The sequence below is a fragment of the Trichechus manatus genome, unplaced genomic scaffold (genome assembly GCF_000243295.1).
Source record: "Trichechus manatus latirostris isolate Lorelei unplaced genomic scaffold, TriManLat1.0 scaffold00009, whole genome shotgun sequence".
Lineage (NCBI taxonomy): Eukaryota > Metazoa > Chordata > Mammalia > Sirenia > Trichechidae > Trichechus > Trichechus manatus.
Genome location: NW_004443945.1, coordinates 29253278 through 29278455, shown reverse-complemented (window position 1 = coordinate 29278455; position 25178 = coordinate 29253278). Strand labels below are relative to the sequence as shown.

General features: G+C 36.0%; 1 protein-coding gene across 1 annotated transcript in view; it reads left to right on the top strand.

Annotated features, from left to right (window-relative positions):
* The window catches only part of RIPK2 (receptor interacting serine/threonine kinase 2), a 27134-nt gene extending 6864 nt beyond the window's left edge, over positions 1-20270 (top strand). Inside the window, exons 3-11 of the mRNA XM_023726095.1 lie at positions 1213-1368; positions 3175-3332; positions 5082-5131; positions 8862-9023; positions 11727-11812; positions 14656-14739; positions 15790-15883; positions 17713-17871; positions 18483-20270. Coding sequence (XP_023581863.1) covers positions 1213-1368; positions 3175-3332; positions 5082-5131; positions 8862-9023; positions 11727-11812; positions 14656-14739; positions 15790-15883; positions 17713-17871; positions 18483-18820 — 1287 coding nt within the window. The 3' untranslated portion in view covers positions 18821-20270. The remainder of the gene's footprint in view (positions 1-1212; positions 1369-3174; positions 3333-5081; positions 5132-8861; positions 9024-11726; positions 11813-14655; positions 14740-15789; positions 15884-17712; positions 17872-18482) is intronic.
* Positions 20271-25178: the final 4908 nt, after the last annotated feature.

Sequence of the window (25178 nt, the reverse complement as noted above, 5' to 3'; positions counted from 1 at the left end):
CACACACCCACACACCCACACCCACCCACCCACACACACACACACACACACACACAAATCAAAACACCATAGAAGATTGTTGAAAAAAATCAAAATACAGTGTAAATGATCTAAGATATTTTGTACCACTCCCCGACAGGTTGACTACTGAACTAGAAACTGACCTATTTGCAGAAAAAATTTTTAAGAACAGTCTTGAGCTTTCAGTAGAAACATACTTTTTTCATAGCATTTAGAAAAATGTACCCAGTGGCATGGTGCCTGATGATTCATTGTCAGCCTTCCCATATTGTCTGATTTTTCTTAGTATGTTTATTCTGGGAAACGGCATTAACTTTCTATGTTCAGAAGCATTTATTTTAAGAAAGCTCAAATGGATATCACCTACAGGTACCAGGAATTAGAAGACATTATGTTTTAAATGATCTGTATTATATAGGTTTAGAAAGAAAGATGATCTTTGTCTCTTTCACAAAAACAAAATTAGCAAAGGCTAATTTTTCAAGATGGAATATAGATATATTATTAAAAGTATGGGATATTAATGTTTAGTGAATAAATATAACGTGGCCATAAACTTGAATTGGTATAATGATTATTATAACAATAAATTATAGTTTTATATTAATAGAAATATTGAAATATGAATTTTGAATAAATGGTTTGGTACATACTAGAAACACATTGTGTGTGTATGTGCATGCTGTTCTGTGAGAGAAAAATGTGGCAGTTGACGTCCACAAAGATTAGTCTTGGAAACCCTATGGCAGCAGTTCTGCTCTGTCCTGTAGGGTCCCTATGAGTCGGAATTGCCTTGAAAGCAACGGGTTTGGTTTTTATAGAACAGGGAAGGTGGGTGTGAATATAGGTATTGTACAGATTTGTGTGTCTGGGTATTGTACAGATGCAAAATAATTGAAAACTGTCAACTGAATAAAGAAGACCCAATACCATGTAGCTACCATTTCCAATATAAACTAAAAGGAAATATCAGTACTATAAAGTTATAATTATTTTTGCTAAAAAGTGAAGAAGTAGGATTCGAAGATATTAAATAATGTCAACTTCATAGTATGTTGTAAAAATGAGTATATATTTTGACATTAGTTTATACTATTTTTCTTCATGGAATGTTTAATTTTCTAAGTGTGAAATGTAATTAAATTTGGCCACTAATTTTGGTATTATTTCTTTTCATATATATATATAAAGAAAACTGAGTATCCTGATGTTGCTTGGCCATTACGTTTTCGCATCCTGCATGAAATTGCACTGGGAGTAAATTACTTGCACAATATGAATCCTCCTTTACTTCATCATGACTTGAAAACTCAGAATATCTTATTGGATAATGAATTTCATGTTAAGGTAGTACCTTCTTCAAAAAAATAAAAAGTTTGTATCCTTGTGCTTAATAGTTTTAAAACTTTTTAGTTGTCTCCTCCACCTAGCCAATTTATTATGTCTCTGTTTTCCATTTCCCCTAATTCCTATGTTCAATATTCCTATCTTCAGTAGTTTGGTTATTAACACCCTGGTAGTGCAACTATTAAGCTCTCAGCTGCTAACTGAACGGTTGGTGGTTTGAACCCACCCAGGGGCTCCGTGGGAAAAAGACCTGTCTGTCTGCTCCCATAAAGATTACAGCCTAGAATACCCTCTGGGGCATTCTGTTCTGTCACATGGGGTCACTATGAGTCAGAATCAATTTGATGGCAACTAACAACAACAAGGAAGTTGCAAAGATAATATAAAGAGGCCCTGTGTCCTTCAGCCTCTTTGTCAAAGTGGCTTTCCCTGACCACAACCACCCTAAGCCTCTCTATCCTTGTACCTTGATTTATGCTTCATAGTATTTTGCAGCATGGGACATAATATGCATTTATTAATTTGTTTATTGACCATCTCCACCAATTATAATTTAAGTTTCACGGAGACAGAAATTTAGTCTGTTTTGTTAGCTGCTGTGCCTTTAGCACATATTGCCTATAGAAGCGTTCAATAAGTACCTGTTGAATTATCAAATGATTGAACTCCAGATCTACTATGTTTTCCAGATAGACATGATAACTTCATAGTGTTACTGTTCACTTTCAGATTTTATAATGTAAAAGCTTAAGTAATATAAGTTCAGTCACTTTAAAGCTTTCCCATACCCCTTTACCCATTAAGTACTGTTTCTGTTCTTACATTGGCTTCCATTTTTAAAAGACAAATAACCTTTTAGATGTTTATGTAAATATTTAAAAAATATTTTACAACATCTGCACAAGATTCACAGTTGAACTAAAACTGTAAAGGGCTTATCAAAAGTGCAGAATAGATTATAAGAACAGAATGTTTATCAACGATAATTATTTAGACATTCATTGTCATTATGGACGTAAATATGCTTTATATGCTAACTATACTATTGCTAGCAGGTATGATGCTTTTAGTGGTAGGAATGAATTATATGAGCGATGATATATTGAGAGTACTTATTTCAAAATTTAAAGAGTATATATTCAGGGCATTATAAATAAGAATATATAAATTTTGGTTGTAAACAATGCCAGTGACATTAAATAGATTAAGCAATTCTGTAAGTATTGGTGAATTTGGAAAGCACATGGTATATATAAAGCTACTTGTCAGAAAGTACTGTGCTCTGTGTATATTCATTCAAAATATAAGGCACAAAATACTCTTCAATTTTTCAAAATTTAGCTTCTTTTCTAAAATGTGTAATATTGTGCTGAACTTTAAGTCAGTAGGCATTACTTCTAAGGTTATAGGTCTCAGCACTATGGAATGCAGTTTAGTAAGAAACCAATGGGATACATAGAAATAACATAGTGTATATATGGGAACCTGATGGCACAGTGGTTAAGTGTTCAGCTGCGAAAGTTAGCAGTTCAAACCCACCAGCCTCTCAGTGGGAGAAAGATGTGGCAGTCTGCGTCTGTAAATGTTTACGGCCTTGGAAACCCTGTGGTACAGTTCTGCTCTGTCCTGTAGGATCCCTATGAGTTGGAATTGACTCGACAGCAATGAGTTTTTTTGCTTTTATGTATGTATAAAACATTGCCTCTGGTCTGATACCTAAATACAGTGAATGTGCACAAAAACAGTCAGTTCTTGGATTTTTTTTTTAGAAAGGAAAATTTAATTAGTTACTCTTTTCCCTTACAGATTGCAGATTTTGGTTTATCAAAATGGCGCATGATGTCCCTATCACAATCACGAAGTAGCATATCTGCACCTGAAGGAGGGACGATTATCTATATGCCACCCGAAAACTATGAACCTGGACAAAAATCAAGGGCCAGTGTCAAGCATGATATATATAGGTACAGTATGCTGCCTTCACATAGAGTTAACCTTGTCTGAAAACCAAGATTAATCAAGCAGAATTTTTAAGAGAGTTTTTATTCTTCTCTCAAGTGTGGTAAAAATAAGTTTGACAAAACAATGGTTAATATTTTTCAAATTAAAAGTGCCTTACTTTAAGCAGCTTACATTCTTAAAAAACATTTAAAGCACATCTTTGTCGTATCAATTTATAAGATAATACTCAAGAGTTTTTTATCCCATGTGACTTTTTTTTTGGAGGAGGAGGGAACAGTTGTTCCTAACATTTTAGCTTTAAGTTTTTCATGCTATTCAACCTTTTAATTCCTAATATCTATACATCTTTTTAGAGAAATAAACCATTAAACATACAGGGTAGATGTATATTAAAGAGATTTATATATGGTGAATTCTTTACACAACACATCAGTGTATTTGGTAAGATCAGGCTTTTCATGTTTCAGATGCAGACAGTGCAGTAATAAGCATACTACATGGTTCTTGATGCTTGTTATTTGACCAGGGAAAAGGAAGATGGTACTCTGTAATACATAGGATTAAGGGGTTGAGCATTCACGCCCTATATGATTTCCACTTATCTCTTTAACATGATAGTGAATACAAAATCAGACATGCTACATTTACTAGGAACATACTTTATAGCCCTTTAAAATAAAACTTTTTACTCTCTTTAACAAATAGTTAACCTGATAAAAATGAAGAGTTAGAAATGAATGGTGTATCTCTGCTAGAAAATTTGTTTAATTAAATTGTGTATCCCTTGTCCACAAAGAGATTGTATTTTTTATTACTTAATATTAAAGTCAATAATGCTAATTTGTTTTAGTGGCTGCACTAAAACACCTACTACAGTGTCATTCATATTTACTTTATCATGTGAATAATGTTCTTTTATATATTTAGTTCCCTGATATCTTTAGTTCATGTCGAATGATATACTGAGGTGAAGGGGAACCAAAATATTTATATTCTCTGAGGTAAAGACTATGTTCCAACCAAAAATTCTTGAAAGCTGATTTAATTCTATAAAAACAGACAAACCATAAATTAGGTCTTTACGTTCAATGTCACTATTCCCTATAAGGGAAAATGAAGGAATATTATTTCATTGATTTAGGTAGGAATTTGTTCTGTAATCCTCACTCTCCATGACTATGTGTCAATCCTATGTGTCCCATTTTAAATGAATAGTTAATTTGGGAGTACAGCAAAATCCCTGTGTTCTATTTAGTCATTTATCCCAACTATAAAATCTGTGCTTCTTAACCAGATGACTGACAACTGAAATGAAATTGTAGACAGAATAGTTTCATTACCAAAAAAGATAGTACTTAGACCAGAAAAAAGTAAATACAGTCGGGCTACATGAGGTAATCTTTTTTATTACTTGTCATTTTGTGTGAATAATTGAATCACGTAATTAGAAGGCATAGCTTACCTAGGTGTTCAAGAATGACTGTTAAATCATCCCTAACAAGTTACCCTCCCATGTAACTTCAAACTCTTATTACAGTTATTCCCTGATTTTTAAAATTAGAATCGATTTAAAACAAAATCACACATGAGCGTTCATTATATTTTGTTTTTGTTAATTCTTTATGCAGTATTTTAATACCTTATACTTTCAAAAATGATATCTACGTAGTAAGCTTTTAAAATCAGTGCCTTTTTAGTTTATTATGCTGTTACTTTATAATATACAGTGTGTATATTTTTATCTTAAACAGCTATGCAGTTATCACATGGGAAGTCTTATCCAGAAAACAGCCTTTTGAAGGTAAGTGTACTTTGACTTCTTCATTCCAGGTAACATGTTGGTCAGCCACACTCAGAGCTATATAAAGCTAGTCTTATTTTAAATCTTCCTACCATTTATTTTGTGGAAAACACACTGTAAAAACATCAGTTTATCAATTGAGAAGCCACTATATACAGGCATACCTCGGAGATATTGCGAGTTTGGTTCCAGATCAAAGCGAGTCACACAAACATAAACATAAAAGTTACGTTTACACTATACTGTAGTTTATTAAGTGTGCAATAGCATTAGATCTAAAAAAAAAAAAAGTATAAACTTAATTAAAAAGTACTTTATTGCTAAATATGCTAACCATCATCTGAGCCTTCAGCAAGTCATACGTAATCTCTTTGCTGGTGGAGAGTCTTGCCTCAGTGTTGATGGCTGCTGACTGATTTGGGTGGTGGTTGCTGAAGGTTGGGGTGGCTGTGGCAATTTCTTACAATAAGACAACAACGGAGTTCGCTACATCAATTGACTTCCTTTCACGAAAGATTTCTCTGTAGCATGCGATGCTGTTTGATAGCGTTTTACCCACAGTATAACTTCTTTCAGAATTGGAGTCAATTCTCGCAAATGCTTCTGCTGCTTTATCAACTAAGTTTGTGTAATATTCTAAATCCTTTGTTGTCATTTCAGCAGTGTTCACAGCATCTTCACGAGTAGATTCCATGTCAGGAAACCACTTACTTTGTTCACCTAGAAGAAACAACTTCTTTTCTGTTAAAGTTTGATCATGAGATTGCAGCAATTCAGTCACATTTTCAGGCTCCACTTTTAATTCTAGTTCTCTTGCTATTTCCACCACATCTGCAGTTACTTCCTCCACTGAAGTCTTGAACCCCTCAAAGTCATCCATGAGGTTTGGAATCAACTTCTTCCAAACTCCTGTTAATGTTGATATTTTGACCTCCTCCCATGAATCATGAATGTTCTTAATAGCATCTAGAATGGTGAATCCTTTCCAGAAAGTTTTCAATTTGCTTTGCCCAGATCCATCAGAGGAATCACTATCTATAGCAGCTATAGCCTTATGAAATGTGTTTCTTAAATAATAAGACTTGAAAGTTGAAATTACTCCTTGATCCAAGGGCTGCAGAATGGATGTTGAGTTAGCAGGCATGAAAACATAAATCTCCTCGCACATCTCCATCAGAACTCTTGGGTGACTAGGTGTATTGTCAATGAGCAATAATATTTTGAAAGGAATCTTTTTTTCTGAGCAGTAGGTCTCAACAGTGGGCTTAAAGTATTCAGAAAACCATGTTGTAAACAACTGTGCTGTCATCCAGGCTTTGTTGTTCCTTGTTTCCATAGGCAGTATATATTTAGCATAATTCTTAAGGGCAATTGAGATTTTCAGAATGGTAAATGAGCATTGGCTTCAACTTAAAGTCACCCAACTGCATTAGCCCCTAACAAGAAAGTTAGCGTATCCTTTGAAGCTTTGAAGCCAGGCATTGACTTCTTCTTTCTAACTATGAAAGTCTTAGATGGCATCTTCCAGTATAAGGTGGTTTCGTCTGCATTGAAAATCTTTTGTTTAGTATAGCCACCTTCATCAATTATCTTAGCTAGATCTTCTGGATAACTTGCTGCAGCTTCTGCATCAGCAGTTGCTGCTTCTCCTTGCACTTTTATGTTATAGAGATGGCTTCTTTCCTTAAACCTCATGAACCAGCCTCTCCTAGTGTCATGGATTGAATTGTGTCCCCCAAAAAACGTGTGTAGCAACTTGGCTAGGTCATGATTCCTAGTATTGTATGATTGTGTTATCTGATGTGGTTTCCTTATGTGTTGTAAACTCTACAAATATGATGAGATTATATGTGATCTCCTCATGTGTTGTAAATTCTGTCACTGTGATGAGGTTATACTGATGAGGTTGACAAGATCAGTGTCTTAATGCAATCTCTTTTGAGATATAAAAGAGAGAAGTGAGCAGAGACACATGGGAACCTCATACCACCAAGAAAGCAGCGCCAGGAGCAGAGCGTGTCCTTTGGACCTGAGGTTCCTGCGCAGAGAAGCTCCCAGACAAAAGGAAAATTGATGACACAGACCTTCCTTCAGAGCCAATGGAGAAAGCATTCCCCTGGAGCTGATGCCCTGAATTTGGACTTGTAGCCTACTGGACTGTGAGAGAATAAATTTCTCTTTGTAAAGCCATCCACTTGTGGTGTTTATGTTGGAGCAGCACTAGATGACTGAGACACCTAGCTTCAGACTTTTCTTCTGCAGCTTCCTCACCTCTCTCAGCCTTCATAGAATTGAAGAGAGTGAGGACCTTTCTCTGGATTAGGCTTTGGCTTAAGGGAATGTTGTGGCTGGTTTCATCTTCTATCCAGACCACTAAACTTTCTCCATATCAGCAATAAGGTCATTTCGCTTTCTTATCATTTGTGTGTTCGCTGGAGTAGCACTTTTAATTTCCTTCAAGAACTTTCCCTTTGCATTCACAGCTTGGCTAACTATTGGCTCAAGAGGCCTAGCTTTCGACCTGTCTCAGCGTTTGACTTGCCTTCCTCACTAAGCTTAATCTTGTCTAATTTTTGATTTAAAGTGAGAGACATGTGACTGTTTCTTTCATTTGAACACTTAGAGTCCATTGTAGGGTTATTAATTGGCCTAATTTCAGTATTGTCATGTCTCAGGGAATAGGAGGAGCCCAAAGAGAGGAAGAGAGATGGGATAACAGCCAGTCAGTGGAACAGTCAGAACACATAACATTTATCGATTAAATTTGCCATCCTATATGGGTGCTGTTCGTGGCGCCCCAAAACAATTACAATAGTAACATCAAAGATCACTGATCACAGATTACCGTAACAGATATAATAATAATGAAAAACTATTGCAAGACTTGGCAAATTGTGACCCAGAGACACAAAGTGAGCACGTGCTATTGGACAAATGGCTCCAGTAGACTTGCCTGATGCAGGATTGACCCAAACTTCAGTTTATAAAAAATGCAATATCTACGAAGCACAATAAAGCAAAACACAATAAATGAGGTATGCCTGTATTGGAAAGTGTACCGGATTAAGGATCAGAAAAACCTGGATTTTAATTCTTGTTCTGACAGTAATTAGCTGTTTGAACAAGCCACTAAAATCTCTGAGTCTTAGTTTTTTTAATCTGTAAAATGAGAGCTTAGAGTTACTATTGTCAAAATCTATTCCAGCTGTAAAACTGTTTATATGAAAATGTAATTGGTGCTCCTTCTATAAAGACCAAAAAACATTGAAAAAAAAAAACACATTTTTTAATTCTTTGATAATATTGTTTATTTTTTTATTTGAGGTTCATATAGATTTGCTTGCTGTTTAACAAACAACTTCAAAATCTCAGTAGCTTACAAAGTAAACATGTATTTCTCACTCAGATTGTATATGAGTTGCTGTGATCCTTCCTGGCTCTGCTAGGTTCTGTTTGTCTTTCTTGGCTCTTCTGTTTTCACATTGGCCAAAGTAAATCACATGGTCAAGCCCAAAATTAATGAGCTGAGGATGAACGTTCCTCCCATAGGAGGCAGGCAACTCATATGGCAACAGCTGGGATATATATTCCTCTTACAGGAAGGGGGCTACATAATGAATTATTACTAAAATTTTAAGATTCTCTCATTTTCATTTAATTGATTTAGAATACATTTAATATACTGGATCATAATATATTTCTAATGAATGCAATATTTCTGTTTGGACAGAAGTCACCAATCCTTTGCAGATTATGTATAGTGTGTCACAGGGACATCGCCCTGACACTAATGAAGAAAGTTTACCATTTGATATACCTCACCGAGCACTCATGATCTCTCTAATAAAAAGTGGATGGGCACAAAATCCAGATGAAAGACCATCTTTCTTAAGTGAGTGTATGTTTTTAATATGAACCTTTTGAATTACAGAAATTGCTAATATACTATGAATAAAGTATTCCTTTAAAAATCACACAAGTTCAGTGACCAGCTCCAAGTTGTTTTTTTTTTTTTTCATTCTTTTCACTGTGGTTATTCATTGTATTTGTAAAATAGTAACTGCTTCAATAACTGAATTGTGAATTCCTAGAAGTCAAGAGACATCATATGATAGGAAAAATAATTCCATTCATGTATTCAACTAATATTACTAAGCACCTGCCACGTGCTAAGTACTGGGCTGAGTGCTGGGAACAGAGTAGTGAGCAATCTAAGTCACTACCTTCCTGGAGCTCACATTCTTGTGGGGAAAGCAGACAGGAAAAAAATAAACAAGATACACATCATGGAAGTGCTATAAGGAATTAAGCAAGGTGATAGAGTAGTTTAAGGAGGTAAGAAATGCCTGTTCTTAGGAGCAAACATTTGAGCTGAGATTTAAGGCTTGAAAAGGAGCCAGCCATTCACAAGCTGGAGGAAGAGCACTTCAGGCAGAGAAGACAACAAGGGCAAGGGCCCTGAGGCTGGAAAAAAAGGAAAGAGTTCGGTATTTTCAAGGAACAAAGAGAAGGCCTGTGCAGCTGGAATACGGTGAGCCAGGAAGGGAATAATGTCTGAGGTGAGATTAGAAAGATAAGGACGAGGCTGTTAACTGTCATAAGAAGCTTGAATGTTTATTCCAAGTGCAATGGAACGCCATTAAAGTGTGTTTTGCAGAAAGTAACATGATCTAATTTAGGTTTAGGAGAAATCACTCCTGCTGCTTTGTGGAAAATTGGTTGGAGGGGGCAAGAGGGGAAGCAAAGAGAACCAGCTTGGGGACTCTTGCAGAAGTTTTCTAATTATGGTAGTATTGGAGATAGAAAAAGTAGACAGGATTAAGATATATTTCAGAGGTAGAAAGAGTGTGGAAACAATTAGATATGGGCATAAAGGAAAGCAAGGAACAGGATAAATCAAGTCTGGGGTCGGGCAGGTTAGCATGTTGATACCATTTACTGAAATGAAGAAAACTGAGAGGAATATGTTAAGGAAAGGAGCTTCATTTTGTAAAAAGTAAATGTGAGATGGCTGTTGAATATGCAAGTGGGGATTTCTGGTGAATAGTTGGTTGCATTTCAGCAGGGACTCTGGAGTCCTATGGCCTGGGTTCAAATTTTGGCACATTCTCAATTTCATCATCTATAACTGTTGTTATTGTTGGGTGCTGTCAAGTCAATTCCAACTCATAGCAACTCTGTAGGACAGAGCAGAACTACCCAATAAGGTTTCCTAGACTATAATCTTCACAGGAACAGATCACCAGGTCTTTTCTTCCACGGGGCAGTTGGTAGGTTCGAACCACTGACCTTTCAGTTAGCAACCAAACATTTAACCATTTTGCCATCAGGGTTCCCTCATCTATAAATAGGTAATTCTAAGAGTATTTTATCATAATTACTATTGCTACTGCAATTTATTAATTTGTTGCTCAGTGGAGAGGCTGGGTCTCCAGATAGAAAATTGAGAGTCACTAGCATATAAGTTGTGTGTAAAACCATGGCCTGGCTAGATCACCTAGGGAGAGAGTGTAGATAGAAAAGAGTAAAGGGCCCAGATTAGAGCTCTGAGGCATTCCAACAGTTAGAAATTGAGTAGAGGAAGAAGAATCAGCAAAAGATGATATTTATATACAGTTCTTTATGTGAACATATAACATTCATTTCTGGTTAACTTTTTTTAAAAATTGCCCAACTGTTTTCTAAAGTGTCTGCATCATTTTACATTCTCACCAGCAATGTATGAGAATTTCAGTTTCTCCATATTATTGTCAACGTTGTTATTGTCTTTTTAATTGTTACCATTTTCATGGGTATGAAGTGATTTTAATTTGCATTTTCCTAGTGACTAATGATGTTAAACATCTTCTCATGTGCTTATTAGCCATTTCTATGTCTTCCTTGGTGAATTGTCTGTTCAGATCTTTTGCCCATTTTCTAATTGGGTTACTTGTCTTATTATGGATTTGTCAGAGTTCTTTATTCTAGATACAAGTTCTTTAGCAGATACATGATTTGCACATACGTTCTCCAATCTGTGGCTTGTCTTTTTATTTTTTCTTAATAGTGTCTTTTGAAAGCAAAAGTTTTCTGTTTTTTTTGAAGTCCAGTTTATAATTTTTTTCTTTTATGGATAATGGTTTTGATGTTAAATTTAAGGATGCTTTGCTCAACCAAAGATCATGAAGATGTTCTTCTATGTTTACTTCTAAAAATGTTATAGTTTTAGCTCATACATTTAGGTCCATGATCCGTTTTAAGTTTATTTTTATGTACAGTGTGAAGGAAGGGTCCAGATTCACCTATTTGCATGTGGATATCCAATTTTCCTAGCACCATCTGTTGCAAAGACTCTTCTTTCCCCCCATTGAATTCCTTGGCACCTTTGTCCAAAATCAATTGACCATAATTGTAAGGGTTTATTTTTGAACTCTCAGTTCTATTCCATTGATCTAGCTGTCTGTTCTTATGCCAGTATTAAAGGCTCTTAAGGCAGTTGAATGTTTGGGGAAGAATTGACTTGGAGCCTTATCAGTTCAGTGTTAGTATTTACATTTTTCAATTTAATGGTTAGAAGCAAACGGAATGCAAATTGTATTTTTATTTCCTTGTTTAGAATGTTTAATAGAACTTGAACCAATCCTGAGGACATACGATGAGATAACATTTCTTGAAGCTGTTATTCAACTGAAGAAAACAAAGGTAAGTTGATGAATGAAATGCTGGAAGTTAGAACTTCACAAAATTGTATTACTTCCTGTCTTAGTTATCTGTTAGGTGCCGCGGACTCCGTTCCAACTCGTTCCAACTCAAAGCAACCCTGTATACAACAGAACAAAACACTGCCCAGTCCTGTGCCATGCTCACAATCATTGTTATGCTTGAGCCCATTGTTGCAGCCACTGTGTCAGTCCATCTCGTTGGGGGTCTTCCTCTTTTTATCTTCCTCTTAGTTACCTTCCTCTTTGTTATCTTCCTCTTTGTTATCTAGCGCTGCTATAAAAGAAGTACCACAATGGGCAGCTTTAATGAATAGACATTTGTTTTTTTACAGTTTAGGAGACTGAAGGTCTAAATTCAGGGTGCCAGCTCTAGGGAAGGCTTCCTCCTCCTCTGCTGGCTCTGGAGGAAGGTCCTTGTCTCTTCAGCTTCTGTTTCTTGGTTCCTTGGCAGTCGCATGTAGCATGGCATCTGTCTTCCCCCACCTCTGCTTGCTTGCTTGGTTACTTGCTCAATCTGTTGTTTTTATATCTCAGAAGAGATTGATTTAAGTCACACCCTATGCTAATACTGCCTTATTAACATGACAAAGAGACCACATTCCCAGATGGGATTATAACCACAGGTATTGGGGTTAGGATTTACAACAGATGATTTGGGGGGACACAATTCAGTGCATAACACTACCTATGGAGATTTGTAGTTTAATTTTGTTTTTATCTAGATTTTTTCATAGATATAGGTGCAGTTTTGGGAGGAGAGTTTACCTGAGACTATGAATACTGTCTTTGTCACCAAAAAGATTTTCTATTTTATTCAAATGGCCACCATCAGATTTCAGAGACCTTTCCATAACTCTTATATAGCAAATGAGAGTTTAAAATGAATAATGAATATTGATTGTGTACTATGAGTGCCCTGAGTCTTCAGAGATTTTTTTTTTAATCTACATTTATTTCTGTGAAGTTTAATACTTAAGGATTAGTAGATGTCTGGGTTCTTGCATTTTTCTTTATTTAGTGTACTTGGGCTTTTCTGGGATTTATTGCTGAAATAAGCCTTAGAACCTCTATTAATTAATAACTGAGGCCAAAATGTATGTTTTTTAATTGTTTATTTGTATTGTTTCATTCTCCCACTCAAACACATCATGTTGCACAGACCAAAAAAATAGTTGATAAAAATTATCTAGCAGAGTTGTCTCATATATTTGATCCTGCTGTTGTAGATCAGAAGAACAATTGAAGGGGGATCTATTATTGAAGAATTTTCTTAGTATTATCAAAATTTGTTTTAAAAGTGACAACAGTCTGTTAGGGACAAAGTAAGCATAATTTATTACTTGCCAGGTTTCATTAAATTGCATTTGTTATATGATAATGAAAATCATCAGTTTAGCCAAATCTTCACTTGTGAACAAATACAATGTACAGTTTACAAAAAAAAACAAACCCATTGCCATCGAGTGGATTCCAACTCATAGCGACCCTGTAGGCAGAGTAGAACTGCCCCACAGTCCTGCAAATAATCCAGTCTCCCACATCAGACTCCTGAGAGGGCGCACAACGCCTCTTCCAAGTCTCCCATTTCAGGACCTGACCCATAATTTTTCCCAGTACAGTTATCATTCCAGTTCACCCAAATTCTGAGAATTTGGGTGTGTTCGTTTCACTTCATCAACCGTGACTAAACTGGTTCAAAGCCCTGCTTTTAGTCCTCACAATAATTGTGCAAAATAGGTATTATTACCATTATCCCCATTTATAGATAGTAAACTGAGATTAAGTCTGTTGCCCAAGAATAAACAGTTAGATATCCTGAAATTCTAAACCAGAACTTACACATGACCCCCATCATTCCATTAAGGCACACTGCGTCCATTTGTTATCTAAAAAATGAAAATAGTAAGAATGCTTACAAGCACAGTGCCTAATATATAGTAAATGGTCATAATTATTGATAAATAGGCAAACACATAAACTGCAGTTTTTTAAAAACCTTGTTTGTTACAGACACATTATATACGTTCTCGTTTAATCCCTAGAACAGTCATGCAAGTAGATACTTTTCCATTTTTGCAGATGAAATCCTGAGACTTTTGAGAGATCAGTAATTTGCTCAAGGTAACCAGTAATATAAGGCAGAATTTAAAATCTGTGTCTCTAAAGTTTTTTCCCGTTCTACACTGTCTCTACCTTTAAGTTATATCCTCAATTGATTTTGATTTTCTTTCCATTGATTTTATATAAACATACAATATGATTAAGTAGAATGTATTTACTTGTTTAATTTTCTGATCATCTCCAATTAAAGTATACATGTGTACAATCATGCATGGCTTAACGTCCACAATACATTCTGTGAAATAGGGCATTATATGATTTGGACGTTGTGCAGACACCACGTTAATATACAGACGGTCCCTGAGTTACAAACATCCGACTTACGTACAACCCATAATTACGAACCAAACCAGTAAAGCTATTATGTTAAAACCTTATGGGAGCCCGCTTCCAGTTGTCCTCGTCGCCGCTGCTGCTATTGCTGCTGCTGCTGCTGGAGCTGTTAGCGGAGGCTGGAGGAACGGGCAGTGGCAGCTGAGAGGGCCGCAGCCAGAGCTGAGCAAGAGCAAGCCAGCAAGGAGGGCCTGCTGTTCCGCATATTTGAGGAGCAGGAGCAGCTTGGGCACTGCAGCGCCCGCCACCACCTGCCTGCCCACTGGACAAAGCCCGAGAGCCTGCGCCCAGAGCCACAGATGTATATGCGGTTGGATGTTGCCTGAATGGACATTATGTGACACATGACTGTATTCATTTCATTTACAGAGTTCTGCAAGTACTATTCTTTTATGTGACAAGGAGAAAATGAAGTTATCTCTGAACATTCCTGTAAATCATGGTCCACAGGAGGTAAAAAAAAAAAAAAAAAATGACGTGATGAACTCAGTATGTGAAAATATGATAAATCATTTATTCTAACCCCTTCTTTTTTAGATGGGAAACTAAAGCCTAGGAAGGTTTTAGGATTTAAGTAGCCTTTGGCAGTCTCCAACTTGAAACCCAGCTTTCCTAGTTTGCAGTTCATTGCTCATCCCATCCTGCTTTGTTTGGCATTGACTTCTGTCCCTGTTATTGTTTTATACAGTCAGTGATATTCCAGGGTAGAACATAGGCAAATTATTAATTATAATTCTATTATATTTATGCCTCTTTATCTAGCGTCACACAGCTAAAGTCCTTTTCTTCTTACTGCAGTTTGCAAAAGGAAAAGACCATTTTTGTGACTATCTGAGAGGAAATATTTTAGTAGCATTCATTTAGACTTACTTCATATTAGTTATTTTCATCACAGTATATATGTTTATAAATTCAGAAAAACGAACATTAAAGCACAATGCATGGTCTTTTGAGTTACCTTTACGTACATTAATTCATTTGATCCTTCAGCCCATGTAGGTGCATTTTTAGATAGACATTAGAAAGACCCTGAGAAAGTTTAAATTCCTTGTCCAAAGTTAGCTGGTAATTCTGACAGAGCCAGGAGTGGAGCCAGGTCCTCCATGACTTTTTCCATGGTTTCTTATCCTTCCATGTTGAAGGAACCTGAGAAATAAGCATTTGCTCTAAACCAATAATAAGTAAGCAGTGTTACAGAGTTCACATTCCACATTCACTGTTCTAGGTACTGAACAGAACCTCTGAGAACATGTAGAAAATACTGAAAAAAATAATTATTTTTAATGTATTTAATTATTGTCCCATTTTCCCATCCCAGTTGATAAAAATATTAAGTTTATCTCTATTGATTATTTTATGTATGTATTTCCTTAATTTTGTAAGATATAATTTGTAATAGTTTTGATTTTGGTTTGTAGCAAACCAAAAGGCAAGAACTCTTTAGAGATTAAAGTTGTATAACTTTTTTATTACCTTAAATCCTTTACCCTCCACTCACTTTAGGAATCATGTGGATCCTCTCAACTCCATGAAAGTAGTGGTTCTCCTGGAACCTCAAGGTCCCTGTCAACTCCTCAGGACGGTGATTTTTCATCTAGTATGTAAATTTTTCAGTCAGAATTAACTTGCAAGTTTTCTGTTTCTTCCCTTTACATATCATATTGTTGGCAAGTAGTCATGATTTGTATGGAGCATGTCTTTCATTTGCATTCATAACTCATTTTCAAAAGGAGACAGGGTCTAAAGATACGGCGATAGTGGTAGGATGTGCACCAAATACGTTAAGCATTAAAGGCAATGTGTTAGATACTGTGAAAAGATACCAAAAACATCTCTTCTAACGAAGAGGAGAAATGTTTCTAAGTAACTATAATACAATATGCGAAGTGATGTGTGACCAAGAGAGATACGATGTTGAACTATGATGTGTGTGTTAGGTGCCATCGAGTCGGTTCTCATAGGAACCCTATAGGGCAGAGTAGAACTGCCCCGTAGGGTTTCCAAGGAGCAGCTGGTAGATTTAAACTGCTGACCTTTTGGTTAGCAGCTGAACTGTTAACCACTATGCCACAGGGCTATGATAGTACAAAGGAAAAGTAACATTCTTTGTAAAGTATTTTCATAACCATTTATCAGGTAGATATCCCTCATTTTACAGATTAAGAAGATTCTGGATCACAGAGCTAGTAGCTGGCAGATCTAAGACTTGAAGCTAGATTTTCTGGTACAGATTCTTATGTCATCCCACTACACCACGTTATCATCGTGAAGAAATTATTTCTGGCTTAAGGTTGGACTTATATATAAACGATTGGCATTGCAGGAAAAAGGAACAGCATAGAAGTAGCACAGAGACAGTGAACAATTTGGTTTAGCTGGTTAAAGGGTTAATAAAAGAAGAAAGAGGAAAATAAGATTAGAAAGATAGGTTGGAGAATCCATTGAGAATTTTAACACCTAGCTAAGCTATTTGGACTTTTTTACATGGGTAGGGAAGAACTATTGCAAATTTTTGAAAAAGGGTGTGGCATGATAAGAATTTTCTGCTTTAAGACGAGTCATCCTGGTTGGAGTATACAGGACATGATGGAAAGGAAAAGAGACTTAAGAGGCGAAGAGACCAGTTAGGAGACTGTTACTGTCATGCAGAGGAGAGATTATGAGAGAGCTAATCCAGAGTTTATGAAAGTTACAAAGTTTATCAGCACATCCTCCAAAACGTCCTTACTCCACCTCATGAAGAGAGGTGGGTAGATATTTTGGAGTATGCATTGATAAACTTTATAACTTTTCACTTGTAGGAGGAACAAGATAAAAAAAGATGAAGCTGAATATGTTTCTTAATAAGCCTCAGTGACTAGGAGAACATTGGTGCTATTAACAGAAATAAGAAAACAGATTTTAGGGTTAAGATTTTTTTTTTTTTTTTTATTTGTGGTGCTAGCAAGGCATATGGGGTGATATCCACTGGGGTGTTGGAAATGTTAAGACTGAGGTTCAGGGAAGATAGAAAATTTGATTACATGGATTTGGAAATAGAGATGATGATTGAGGCCCTGAGGTTGAATAGGATTGCCAAAGGAGAATGTAGAAAAACACACGTCATACATAGATGGAGAGGAGACATTGAAAGTGCAGAAAGAGGAAGAAGACACAGATGAAGAAATACAGGAATATGTGAAGAAGTAAAATACCATGATTTACAATTTGCATAGGACAGACAGAAGTATAAAAAAAAATTGGTAGAAAGCCTTTTTTGTTCTAAAAATATTTACTTGTGGAATTAGGTTTCTGACAAGCTTTTATAGCAGTGAAAAACTAAAGACATTGGAGCCCACCCTGTATATGACCCAGATGTTGATATTTTAGCTAATAGGGATATCTAAAGAATATTCTACTCCTAATGAAGATTATTGTGTTTTATAGGAAAAACTCAAGATAATTCTTCAATACTATATCACCATCCGGTGAATCACAGTTGGGAAAGTAACATCTCTGAGGTTCAGAGGACTAAATTCTGTGATCACAAGATCACCCCGTGCTCTTCAACAATAGTAAATCTACTCTCAATTGAGGGAAATTCAGGTAAATCTTTACCGTGAGATGCTTTCTAAGTGATGCCGCTTACTCCCCAAATATGTGTTCAACAGATTTTGCCATACAATAAGTTTTATTTGTCCTTATTTCCTCAGTATGGTAAATACATATATTCTTAAGTAGGAAAGCACTTCCAATCCCAAAAGATACAAATGCTGACGTGTAATAACAGGCCCAAAACGTATTCCATGAACGTCTGACTATGGAGGGAGGGCTAAGGGGAGATGTTATTTAATTTGTTTCTAAAGGTGAAGTTTATTTTGTTGTTGTTTTTTTAATTAGCAAATATACAGGTATCCTTTATATTTAAAAAACAGAAAAACAAAACTGAAGATAATAAAGTGATTTTTGCCCCCTGATCTGTAGCGCATACAAAAGCAGTACTTTTTCACGGAGATAGGGGAGGGTGAGGAGATAACCCAAATCTCTGAATGTTTTTTGAAAATTAGTAACAGTCCCAAAAGTACCATTATTCTGTAGTAGCAGAATTATAGGAAAATTAGGTTTTATGTCTTATTATTTCTTTTTCATGTATTTATCACTCATTGCTATGTATCTTCCCTCACCTTTTTAATTGTTCATCCCTTGCTCTTTCATAGAGCGTCTGCAGCCTGGTGTAGCCCAGCAGTGGATCCAGAGTAAAAGGGAAGACATTGTCAGCCAGATGACTGAAGCCTGCCTTAACCAATCACTGGATGCCCTTCTCTCCAGGGATTTGATTATGAAGGAGGACTATGAACTTGTTAGTACCAAACCTACAAGGACCTCAAAAGTCAGACAATTATTAGACACCTCTGACATCCAAGGAGAAGAATTTGCCAAAGTTATAGTACAAAAATTGAAAGATAACAAGCAAATGGGTCTTCAGCCTTACCCAGAAGTACTTGGGATTTCTAGATTACCTTATTCAAATTTATTTCAAAATAAAAGCTTATAAATAAGTATTTTTCAAGAAGAAAGTCAATTTTTATAAAAGATTATTTTATATCTCTGTTACCTTGATCATATTGTTTTTATAAAATCCATGAATACCAAAAGCTTTACTGAAGTGTCTTTGGGTAAATATTAGTCTCCTTCCCTGACATAACAATATTTTTTTTTAATTAATGTAAGTCAAAAGTTTTCCTTGGGCTACATAGTGTTCAGTTTTGTCTCTTTTGTTAATTGAAACTGTTTTTTAAAGTGTAATAATTGTATTCTCATCCCTAAAAGCGTCTTAAGGTATTACGTGTTTCTGGTGGAAACCATCTTCACATTCTCTTTCTTTGTGGATTATTTATTACTTCTCTAAGATGCAGTTTGTCTTCATGAAATATATCCTCTTAAAGATAGTACAGCATTCCTATCCTACATTCCCAGGTTCAGATCCTTTCCAAAAGGTTATTCATTTTAAAACTCCTTTATCCAGATTATATTTTTTAATTCAGTTTATTAAATCCTCTTTAAATATTGTTGCAAAGATAAAGCAATATAAATTATATCAAGAAAAAATCTTTTTACACCAATTGTCTGCTCTCATTTCTATTCTCCACTCTCCCCAGTGACACTAACAACCAAGATGTAACCAAAGTTAACAGCCTAATGTGTATCCTTCTTCATCGTCCATCCTGCTCATTTTTAAAGTATATACTCATTAAGGAGAGGATCATTTCTTAATATTATTATAATCATTATAACACATCACACTACAACTTGCTTTTTCACTTAATAGTAGATCACTTACAGCCTTCTGGGTCAGATACACATCTGACTCATTCTTTTTCATTGCTGTACAATATGATCAGGGCTGCTTTTTTTTATTTTCTTGTTCACGCCAAATTTAGCATGAAAGGTAAAGATACCGTGTAAGCTCTATTTTTGGTTAATGGAATACATCACTAAATAAAAACCAACAAAGAATAGTCCTTTTTAAAAACTATTTAGCAAAGGCAGCAAAATGAGATACAGGATAAATTTGAAAGTACAAACTTTTGAGAAGAAGCACCTGACCCATAACATGAAAAAAAATTGAATAAGGAAAAGATTAGATGTTGCTGAAGAAATTAAATATTTTATTACAAGTATAAAATAAGCATTTTAATCTTCATTTTGGAGCTTGACATTAACCTGTGGTGCCTAATTACTATGGCTCTGAGAATACGGAAATTAATAAAAAAAACTAAGCACGTGAGTTACCAAATTTTTTAAATTACTAGGGAAAATAAACATTTAATTTCATCAATTGTACAGAAAAAGCATGTTTTAGAGGCTTTCCCCTTTATACATATTATAAAAAGAAGCTAATTCTTTTTTAATATAACTCATTGCTGTCTAGCTGATTTTGACTTAGCAACCCTATAGGGCAGAGTAGAACTGCCCCATAGGGTTTCCAAGGAGCAGCTGGTGGTTTCAAACTGCTGACCTTCTGGTTATCAGCTGAGCTCTTAACCGCTGTGCCACCGGGGCTCCTCTTTTGAATATGTTGTTGTTAGGTGCAGTCAGGTAAGCATAGCAACCCTACAGGACAGAGTAGAATTGCCCCATAGGGTTTCCAAGGAGCGGCTGGTGGATTTGAACTGCTGACCCTTTGGTTAGCAGCCAAGTTCTTAACCACTACACCACCAGGGCTTTTGAATATAGGTGGCATCAAATTGATTTTTACATCAGTTAGATATATCTGGTTTGGTAAAGTGGACTTTGCTCTGCTTTTTTCCATCTTCTGCCTAGACCTAAAAATTCAGTTTTATACCAGTTTATGTGCTATGGCTACGTGCGTACCAGCCACTTTCTCCCATAATTTAATGTAAGGGAACACAGGTGTATTCATCCCTGATTACAACTCTGAAATTTTTCTACATGAATAATAACATTGATGAATGAGAAAATGATGTAAAAGATAAAAGGTAAATCTTCGACAAGCTCTCATCCCTTTGTGGGACTGTTAAAATCTCAGCAGCTGATTTTCATTATAACCTATAAAAGAAATTTTGGGTAGAAGCTGGACACAGCACTAAATGACATTAGATCATATAGTGAGGAAGTACTTCCCAGTTCTTTGGCACTTCTGATTTAAGTGAAACAGAATGTCTCAATTTTGTGCTATCTTTTGATCTCCCTGTTAAAAAAAGAATACACCTCAAGCTCAGAACTTAAGGAAAGATAGCTAGCAAAACTTTTATAATTATATTCTTGTTGTATTTAGGTACAAAATGACTTACATAACGCAAGTGGTAGTGGTTATTGATAATAAAGTGTCGTTTTATGATATTCAAATTAAAAATCACAATCTGAGACTTTAAAACAAAAACCACCATAAAAGACAAACAAGGGCTCTATATAATGATTAAAGGGATGATCAGTCATGAAGACAAAACCGTAATATCTACGCACCCAAAGACAGGGCTCCAAAACCCATAAAAGTCTAACTGCCCTGAAAAGAGAAATTGACAGTTCCCCAATAATAATAGGAGACTTGAACACACCACTCAGTAAAGGACAGAACATCTAGAAAAAAAAAAGATACAGAAGAGCTAAAGGGCACAATCAGTGAACTTCATCTCACATACATAGAACACGCCACCCAACAGCTGCAAAGTACACATTTCCAGAATAGACCACATATTAGGCCACAGAGCAACCCTCAACAAAATCCAAAACATTGAGATACTACAAAGTATCCTCTCTGGCCACAACGTCATCAAGGTAGAAATTACCAACAGAAAGAGCAAAATTGACAAAAGAAAGATAGGAGAGGACACAGATAACCCAAATCAGAAATGAAATGGGGGACATTACAACGGACCCAACTGAAATAAAAAGGATCATAACAGTATTATGAAAAACTATACTCCAACAAATTTGAAAACCTGGAGGAAATGGACAAATTTCTAGAACACACTATCTACCCAAACTAACACAAAATGATGTTGAAAATCTGAACAGCTCTATAACAAAAGAAGAGACTGAAAATGTAATTTATAAAAACTCCCAACAAAAAAATAGCCAGGCCCAGCTGGCTTCGCTGGAGAATTCTACCAAACATTCAGAGAAGAGCTTACACTAGTACTACTCAAACTATTTCAGAACACAGAAAAGGAAGTGACACTTCTGAAGCCAGCATAACCCTGATATCAAAACCAGGCAAACACACCACAAAAAAAGAAAATTACAGACCAATATCTCTCATGAATATAGATGCAAAAATTTTCAACAAAATTCTAGCAAATAGAATTCAGCAGCATATCAAAAAAATAATACTCCACAACCAAGCAGAATTCATACCAGGTATGCAAGGATGGTTCAACATTAGAAAATCAATCAACGTAATCCACCACATGAATAAAATAATCACATAATCATCTCAATCGATGCAGAGAAGACATTCGACAAAAACAACACCTATTCCTGATAAAAAACTCTCAATAAAATAGGTATAGAAGGGAAATTCCTCAACATAATAAAGGGCATCTATACAAAACCAACAGCCAACATCATTTTTAATGGAGAGAGGCTGAAAACATTCCCCATGAGAACAGGAACAAGACAAGGATGGCTTTATCACCACTCTTATTCAACATTGTGCTGGAAGTCCTAGCTAGAGAAATAAGGCAAGAAAAAGAAACAAATGGCATCCAAATTGGTAATGAATTAACACTGTCCCTATTTGTGGATGATATGATACTATACATAGAAAACCCAAAAGACTCCAAGAGAAAATTACTGGAGCTAATAGAAAGATTTAGCAGAGTAGCAAAATATAAGATAAACATACAAAAATCAGTTGGATTCCTATATACCAATAAAGAGAACGATGAAAAGGAAATCAGGAAAACAATACCGTTTACAATAGTCCCTTAAAAAATAAAATACTTAGACATAAAAAATAACCAGGGATGTAAAAGACCCATACAAAGAAAACTACGAAACACTGCTGCAAGAAACTAAAAGAGATCTACATAAATGGAAACACATACTATGCTCATGGATAGGTAGCCTCAACATTGTGAAAATGACAATTCTACCCAAAGCAGTTTACAAATACAATGCAATCCCGGTCCAAATACCAACAACATTCTTTAAGAGATGGAAAAACTAATCATTAACTTTATATGGAAAGGGAAGAAGCCCCAGAAAAGTAAAGCACTATTGAAGAAAAATAAGTAGGAGGACTCGCACTACCTGACCTCCGAACCTACTATACAGCTACAGTAGTCAAAACAGCCTGGTACCGGTGCAAGGACAGATACATTGACCAATGGAACAGAATTGAGAACCCAGATGTAAATCCATCCACCTATGATCACCTGATCTTCAACAAGGACCCAAAGTGCATCAAATGGGGGAAAAGACAGTCTTTTTAACAAATGGTGCTGGCAAAACTGGATGTCCATCTGCAAAAAAATGAAACAGGACCCATAACTCACACCATACACAAAAAACTAATTCAAAATTGATCAAAGACCTAAATATAAAGCCAAAACTATACAGATCATAGAAGAGACAATAGGATAAACACTAGAGGCCCTAATACACGGCATTAACAGGCTGCAAACCATAACTAACAACACACAAACTCCAGAAGATAAGCTAGATAACTGGGATTTTCTAAACATTAAATACTTACACACATCAAAAGACTTCACCAAAAGAGTAAAAAGAGAACCTACAGACTGGGAAAAGAATTTTGGCTATTACAAATCAGACAAAGGTCTAATCTCTAAAATCTACAGGAAAAGCCAACACCTCTACAACAAAAAGACAATAATCCAATTAAAAAATGGGCAAAGGAAATGAACAGACATTCAAGCAGCCAACAGACACATGAAGAAATGCTCAAGATTACTAGCCATTAGAGAAATGCAAATGAAAAGCACAATGAGATACCATCTCACGCCAACATTACTGGCACAAATCAAAACAACAGAAAATAACAAATGTTGGAGAGGCTACAGGGAGATTGGAACTCTTATGCACTGCTGGTGGGAATGCAAAATGTTACAACCATTTTGAAAAACAATATGGTGCTTCCTTAGAAACCTAGGAATAGAAATACCATATGATCCAGCAATCCCACTCCTAGGAATACATCTTAGAGAAATAATAGTTGTCACATGAAGAGACATATGCACATCCATGTTCACTGCAGCATTTTCACAATAACAAAAAAATGGAAACAACCTAGATGCCCATCAACAGGTGAATGGATAAACAAACTATGGTACATGCACACAATGGAGTACTATGCAACGATAAAGAACAGTGATGAATCTGTGAAGCATCTTACAACATGGATGAATCTGGAAGGCATTATCCTGAGTGAAATAAGTCAATCACAAAAGGACAAATATTGTATGAGACCACCACTATAAAAACTCATGAAAAGGTTTACACACAAAAAGAAATAATCTTTGATGGTTACAATTGAGAGGAGGGGTGGGGATGGAAATACACTACATAGACAATACATAAATGGTAACTCTGGTGAAGGGTGAGACAGCACACAATACTGGGGAAGCCGCACAACTTGTACAAAGCAAGGTCATGGAAGCTCCGGAGACACATCCAACCTCCCTGAGGGACTGAATTACTGGGCTGAGGGCTATGGTCTTTTGCAGCAGATTTGCCCAGTGCAACGCGTCTTTTGATTTCTTGACTGGTACTTCCATGGGCATTGATTGTGGATCCAAGTAAAATGAAATCCTTGACAACTTCAGTATTTTCTCCATTTATCAAGATGTTGCTTATTGGTCCAGTTGTGAGGATTTTTGTTTTCTTTTATGTTGAGGTGTAATCCATACTGAAGGCTGTGGTCTTCCATCTTCATCAGTAAGTGCTTCAAGTCCTCTTCACTTTCAGCAAGCAAGGTTGTGTCATCTGCATATAGCAGGTTGTTAATGAGTCTTCCTCCAATCCTGATGCCCTGTTCTTCTTCCTATAGTCCAACTTCATGGATTATTTGCTCAGCGTACAGATTGAATAAGTATGGTGAAAGGATACTACCTGATACACCCTTTTCCTGACTTTAAACCGTGTAGTATCCCCTTGTTCTGTACCAATGACTCTCTTGATCTATGTACAGGTTCCTCATGAGCACAATTAAGTGTTCTGGAATTTCCATTCTTTGCAACGTTATCCATAATTTGTTATGACTCACACAGTCGAATGCCTTTGCATAGTCAATAAAACACAGGTAAACATCTTTCTGGTATTCTCTGCTTTCAGCCAGGATCCATCTGACATCAGCAGTGATATCACTGGTTCAACGTCCTCTTCTGAATCTGGCTTGAACTTCTGGCAGTTCCCTATCTACGTACTGC